General features: G+C 35.4%; 1 protein-coding gene across 1 annotated transcript; it reads left to right on the plus strand.

Moving 5' to 3' along the window:
* Positions 1-1,248: 1,248 nt before the first annotated feature.
* Positions 1,249-5,699, plus strand: LOC128201703 (uncharacterized). The gene is made up of 3 exons (XM_052899408.1): positions 1,249-1,487; positions 1,529-2,148; positions 4,932-5,699. The coding sequence occupies exons 1-3, from the start codon at positions 1,249-1,251 to the stop codon at positions 4,943-4,945; spliced, it is 873 nt and encodes a 290-aa protein (XP_052755368.1). The 3' UTR covers positions 4,946-5,699.
* The last annotated feature ends 1,628 nt before the right edge of the window (positions 5,700-7,327 follow it).

The raw sequence follows: 7,327 nt of genomic DNA on the forward strand, positions 1-7,327 counted from the left end.
TACTATACCACTTTTTTAGGGTGAAGTGACACCCGGATGTATCTCACAAATGGCAACATAGGAAGGATACTATGGGCATAACAGTGTATTTCATGACGTTCATGCCTGTAGTCGGTTATTATTTCTTATCAGATGACTAGTCAGTTTGTTTGTCATTCAAATGTTTATAAAAAAAAGTACTATGTCGGTGAATTATTATAATGCTCTGCATAAGTTTTTAATAACTGTTATAACTATGAATTATGTTATTTCATTACTTCCTTCACTCAGTCTCAAAGTTTAGACTTTCAGTTTTTATTAACCGAAGAATATAAACTCTAGACATTATAATCTAATACATGTTCCTTTAAAAATTGTTTCTTATTTTTCTGCTCCGCAAGCATTTTCTTTCATAAAAAGCATTAAATCTTAACTACCCTTCAACTTCCTCTTCGAAACACACCCAACTTATCTCGAGCAGCCCGATAATAGAGTGTTGAGCGAAGAGTGAATTTGCACTACACTTGCCTCTAAAAATATTTCACAAAGAAAAAACAGGCACGGGCGTAAGGATATCAATCTTCGATACATTGCCGCCTAAACTACCTTTGAAGTGGATGATAAACGGTCCTTTATATTTCGCAATAGTGTTGTGTCTAATAATCGATTTATAATTAATCGATTGTGCTCAGTTAGAATAATATAAGTTTCGATTGACTAATCGAAAAGTCAATACAATCGATTAAATCGAAAATATCGATCTGCAATACGTCGGTGTAAACGATACGTCTGCAATCGTTTATATCGAAATCTAGTTTATTTATTTTACGTATAATCAAGTACTTGCTTGATCAATATAATCGAAAGAATTTTAATCAATAATAATTAATATTTGATTAATATTTGTAAATAATTAAATAATGTTATCAATTACATAATCGATTATTAGAATCTTAGAAGATTAGAAGAATCGAACTATCGATTAATCGACATCCAACTATTGTTAAGCAACACTATTTCGCGGGGGAGAGTAATTTTACAGCTCCATAAATGAAGATAAGTGTGATGTTTGTGGGTACATCATTAATGTGTGACATTTGTAAATGTGTACCTACCTCTCAACTGGGATTTGTCAGTCTGTTGCCGGCATTAAAACGTATAGCTGATTAACTGCGTATATATTTGAAACTATATCCCTAAACAGTATATTTTGGCGACGAGGTATCAAACTCAAGCGTGTATTTAGTCATTTAGTGTAGTGGAAGTAAAATGGCTAGTAGTGGAAGCATGTTCGGCGGCAGTCTCAGCTTCGATCATAGAACGCAAGAATGGAGCATTTTTCAAAGCCGTTTTGTACAATATTGTGCAGCGAATGATATCGACGATAACACGGACAAGGCAGGGATAAAACGCCGTGCGTTGTTACTCACGGCGCTGGCTGAAGATACCTACCGAATAGCGATCGATTTGACCTTCCCGACCTCTGTGGAGGTTATCAACTACAAAGCGTTGATTAAAATTTTAAATAATCATTTCAAAAGTAAAAAAGTTCCTTTGGCGAGCGGCTCAAATTCAACTCGGCACAACAACGACCGGGTGAGGAGTTAGCGGAATGGGCAGCTCGAGTGCGGAATTTGGCTAAACATTGTGGGTACAAAACTGAACTGGAAACAATGCTTCGAGATCGTTTTGTTCTCGGTATGGTGCCTTCGAAGGAGAAAGAAAAGTTATTTGCTGAAAGTGTCGAAACTTTGACCTTTAACCAAGCTTTGGAGATCGCTCAAGGTGTGCAGTGTGCGCGGCAAGCATTGCAAGGGGTGGACATGGATGCAAGTGGAGGAGTGCTGGCGCAGCCGGTGTTCGCGTTGCGTACAGAGCGCAGTGAGCGCGGCGGCCGCAGCGGCGACGGTGGCGGCAGCGGCGGCGGGACCGGCGGCGGCGGCGCGCCGCGGCCTGGCTCGGCGCCTGCAGCCACGGCGCGATTTTCGTCGCGAAATGGTGCGAATCGGTGTGATGTGTGTGGTTATAAAAATCATTCAAAAGATAAGTGTCGATATGCCGAGTTCACATGTAGGAAGTGCAATCAAAAGGGACATTTGTTACGGATGTGTAAATCGAACGTGAAAAGTAATTATTTTTTGGCTGTGGATGATGACGACACTGTTAAAGGTTATGATATGTTTAATATAGAATGCATTAATGGTGAGCCGATGCGGCAGGCAGTCGAGATTGATGGTTGCAAAATAATGAGCGAAGTCGATAGTGGTAGCGCTGTTTCTGTCTTGCCTTATAGTATATATCGGTCTGCGTTTGAAAAGAAAAATAAGCTTAAACCGTGTGAAGTTGTTTTGAATTGTTACAACGGGAGCAAAATCTCACCTGTAGGTTACATAATGACTTCAGTCATTTTTGAAGGTCGCATTAAACCAATTAAATTGTTTGTAATAAATACACAAAACAATCAACCAGCATTATTAGGCCGGGATTTCATTAGCGCATTTGATTTACATTTGTGTAGGGTCGGTTGCAATAATATAAATGTTGAAAATATTAGTGATTTATTAAAAAAAAAGTTTAGTGATTTATTCAAAGATGAGTTAGGTACTTTTAACAAATATAAAATAAATTTAAAATTAAAATCAGACTCGCCATTAAAATTTTTTAAGCCTCGCCCGGTACCCCTTGCTCTTCGAACAAAAGTAGAAAATGAATTACAACGTCTTTTGGAATTAGGAATTTTAGAGAAGGTAGAATATTCTGATTTTGCCACTCCTATTGTACCCGTTCTTCGGTCAGATGGTAATATTAGAATATGTGGTGACTTTTCAGTGACATTAAATAAGGCTTTATATTCAGATAATTATCCATTGCCCCGCATTGAGGATTTGTTTGCTAAACTGCATGGAGGGGTTGAATTTTCTAAATTAGATCTTTCTAGAGCCTACAATCAATTAGTACTAGACGATTCAAAAAAATTTACATGTATAAATACACACAAAGGTTTGTTTATATACAACCGTTTAGTTTTTGGATTGTCAAATGCGCCATCTATTTTTCAACGGACAATGGAACAATTATTATCAGATATCGAGGGTACTTGTATATTTTTGGACGATATTTTAATAACAGGGGCGACTAAAGAGGTACATCTTAAGAGGTTAGAGGAGGTGTTAAGTCGACTGCAAGAAGCTGGCCTACGACTAAAATCTGACAAGTGCGAATTGTTCAAAGAATCGGTGGAATATTTAGGATTTAAAATAGATCGTAACGGCTTACATAAATCGGAGAAAAAAGTTGAAGCAATTTTAAACTGTACAAGCCCAAAAAATGTAAATGAATTAAAATCTTTTTTAGGTATGGTTAATTATTATAGATGCTTTATTCCTAACACTTCTAGTTTATTAAATCCACTGCTTACTTTATTGAAAAAAAATGAGAAATGGAGGTGGGATGCGATACATGACGAGACATTTAATATGATTAAAAAGCAATTGGCATCGGAACGGGTGCTGGCGCATTACGATCCAGTGTTAGCCACTGGGGTAACATGTGATGCCGGTCCAGCAGGACTGGGCGCTGTGCTGGCCCAGCGGCAAAGCGACGGACGCGAGCGGGTCGTTGCTTATGCGTCTAGGTCACTTTCCAAAGCAGAACGTAATTACGCACAGATCCAGAAGGAAGCGGCTGCTATTGTCTTTGCTATAAAAAAGTTTCACTACTATTTGTACGGTCGTATGATTCCATTTACGCTTCGCACGGACCACAGGCCACTTTTATCAATTTTTGGAAGTAAGAAAGGGGTACCGGAAATGGCGGCCAATAGATTACAAAGGTATGCCTTATTTTTATCGGCCTACAATTTTAACATAGAATACATTAAAAGCGATCAAAATGTTGCCGATTACCTGTCTAGATCGGTATTACCGGATCAGAATTCCAGTAATAATGTAGAGGACCAAGCTTTATATATAAATTTTGTCACGGATACAATTTTGAAACCAGTGACTATAACAGATATTAAAAAAGCTACAGCTAGCGATAAATTAATTAAAAAAGTAATGGGTTACATCGAAAAAGGGTGGCCTACCAAGATAACCGATCCAGAATTAAGGCCTTACTATAACTGTAGATTAGAACTATCAGTTGAGAATAACTGTTTAATGCGTGGCCATAAATTAGTTATTCCGGCTATTTTTAGGGAACAGTTATTAAACGAATTGCACAATTCACATTTCGGAGTTGTTAAAACGAAAACGGAAGCTCGGAGTCGTATGTGGTGGCCTCAAATAGATAAGAATATTGAGCAAAAAATCGGCTCTTGTAGTATATGCGGCGCGCTTCGAAACGCGCCACCGCGCGCTCCGCTCGCGCCGTGGCCGTACCCTTCGCAGCCATGGGAACGTATACATCTAGATATGTTGTATATAGATGGAAAATATTTCATGGTAGTGATAGACGCACACTCTAAATGGTTAGAATGTTTTTTAATGACGACTACTACTACTGAAATGATTATTTCTAAAATATGTGAACTGTTTAGTAGGTTTGGGTTGGTGAAAACTATAATTACTGACAATGCTCCTAATTTCTGTTCAAATCAATTTGATGAGTTCTGTAACAAAAATGGAATACAACATTTAACTATCGCTCCCTATCATCCACAATCAAATGGGCAAGCAGAAAACAGTGTAAAAACTATAAAAAAGGCTTTAAAAATTATATTACAAGAAAACAAAACACAGAAAACTATATTACAACAATTGAATAAATTTTTATTTGATTATAGAAATAGTAGTCATTGTACTACCGGTTTTTCTCCAGCCCAGTTGTTGTTGGGTCGGTCTTTACGTTGTAGACTCGACCTCCTGCTGCACGTGCCAAATGCGGATAGGACAAATAATTTAACAGAGTCAGTATCAGCTACAGCCAATTCTAATGTTAAAAATAAACAGACCTTACAGAGTAAACAATACGGAGGACATCGCAGAACTGATTTCAAAAAAGGAGATAAAGTTTTAGTTAAGCAGTATTATAATAATGGTAACAAACATATTTGGCAATTTGGGATCATATCTAAGGAAATCGGTTCTAGGATGTACAACGTGTTATTACCGGGAAGTAAACAGTATGTAAAGAAACATGTGGATCAAATTTTAGCTTATAGAGGCTCGGATAAAACTTATGAGGTTGATGATGTAAGCATTATTGGAAGCTTTGAACAAGAATATGAGAAGAGCACAGAGGGCCAAGAAGATTGCATATACGAGCAACAAGATCAAAACAGCGATTCTTCATTTCAATCATTACCGGAGAACAACAATAATAGTATGATGTCCAAATTGGGAGAGGAGCGAGCTGGTGGGGAGGAGAGAATATTAAGTGATAACAGCGCGTCGAGTCCGATACCTCTAGGTTCGGATCCAGTGCAGCCTCTCAATGTGCCATCAACTGATAATAATGAACACACCTTGCGTCAAAGACCCCTTAGAGCGACTCGGAAAAAAATAAATTATAAATTGTAATTGAGATATTTTAGGCTGTTCATTGTTTTAGATAATTTTATACTACTGGTGGAGGGATGTGATGTTTGTGGGTACATCATTAATGTGTGACATTTGTAAATGTGTACCTACCTCTCAACTGGGATTTGTCAGTCTGTTGCCGGCATTAAAACGTATAGCTGATTAACTGCGTATATATTTGAAACTATATCCCTAAACAGTATAATAAGATTGCTGCCTGGACCCCATTTATCCAAGGTCCGTGCCAACACTCGTTACGTTTTATTTTGTCTGATCAATCACTTGGAAATGAGGAGGAACTTTATGTTTTCCTAAGACCCACCTACCAAAATGTTTTTTGTTTTCAAAAACATTCATGAATAAATAACTACCATGGACAAATGATAACTACTAAGACAACAAGTAAAAAGAGAATTGGTTGGTTGGTAGGATTGATATAAAACTTAATGAATATCAAATATTCTGTCTTAGGATTTTGATGTTGATTGAATGGAGAAATAAACTGCGAAGACTTCTTATATAAATCTTTAAATACTGAACATATTATAATTATGATTCCCACACCACAAAATTTAAAATACATTTTGATTTTAGAAATAAAAAACAAATATATCATCAAAGTCTGTGTAAATAAATCGTTTGAATAGGGCTTCTATTTATTTATCACAAAGGCTTCATTAGTATTAATGATATGTCTATCAATAGTGAATTATATTTACGCATCAAACGTGTTAAGTAATATAGATAATTTAATGACATTTTATTAAAGGACAAGAGATTTAATTTATTTATTTTTATTTAATTGTATTATCAAAATTGGAGAATAGTCAGTTAACGCTAACTCTACGTGCTAAAAATTTATTACAATTATACAAAAGAATACTACAATATAAATATAATAAAAAAACTGTTAATTTCATTATTTTATTCATTATTATCATAAGAATCGACATACTCGTACAGTTGATGAAGGTTGTATGTAACATACAATAAATAGACAGTTTAATTGAAACTTTGTGAAGTTCGTTTGAAAATAAATAAGATATAAACATCTTACATTACGGGGATAAAATATGTCTTAGCTAAACAATATCTTAGATAGCAATACCTATATAGTTAAGTATTAATAATAAACACATCGTTATCATTAACTAACAAAGCTTCATAAATGTTATTATTATGAGCATACTGGATTTGAAGATCACGACGCCGCAAAGCCAGTATCCTATGGGATTAACTCATACTGATGAGACGTTGAGGTCAGGAATAGTTATGCAGCGTTCGTGGAACATAATATGTTTGTCTGAACTTGTATGTTCATAAATCAACTCCGCACGGTAAATTTAAAGCCACATTAAGTCAAAAGCCTTAAGCGATATGTACCAAACTCACGAACATTATTTAAAATTGCTTCTATAATGTTATAATAATTACAATTTGTCACTTTAGATTTAAATTTAAATTTTGAGTGGGTTTGTATTTGAATAGTAATTTATTTATAAAAATACCAATAAATAATGGTAAATTCAATTAACCTATAATAATTTTGTATATATTTTACGTGATGTCTTCACCAATTGTGAAACCGATTTTGATTATTTTTTTTCAATCGATAAGGTCTGTTATATTTAAATTTTATGATCTTTATAATATCTTTATTTTAGTTTATTCTTGTTAAGAAAAAATACACCCAGATCTCTCAATTGATGAGTCAAACCCAAACACTCAATTTGTTTATGCAAATATAAATTTTTTGAGTACAATCAAACCTGACTTACAAAACCAGAGAAAAGCTTTATACAAAAGTCATCTGCATGGGTACCTCT

Source organism: Galleria mellonella, unplaced genomic scaffold, assembly GCF_026898425.1.
Source record: "Galleria mellonella isolate WM207_F2 unplaced genomic scaffold, CSIRO_AGI_GalMel_v1 utg57, whole genome shotgun sequence".
NCBI classification, from domain to species: Eukaryota; Metazoa; Arthropoda; class Insecta; order Lepidoptera; family Pyralidae; genus Galleria; species Galleria mellonella.

Coding starts and splice junctions, on each gene's coding strand:
- LOC128201703 (XM_052899408.1), top strand. CDS start 1,249: ATGGCTAGTAGTGGAAGCATGTTCGGCGGCAGTCTCAGCTTCGATCAT. Junction 1,488..1,528: donor GAGGTTATCAACTACAAAGC/GTTGATTAAAAT, acceptor AAAGTAAAAAAG/TTCCTTTGGCGAGCGGCTCA.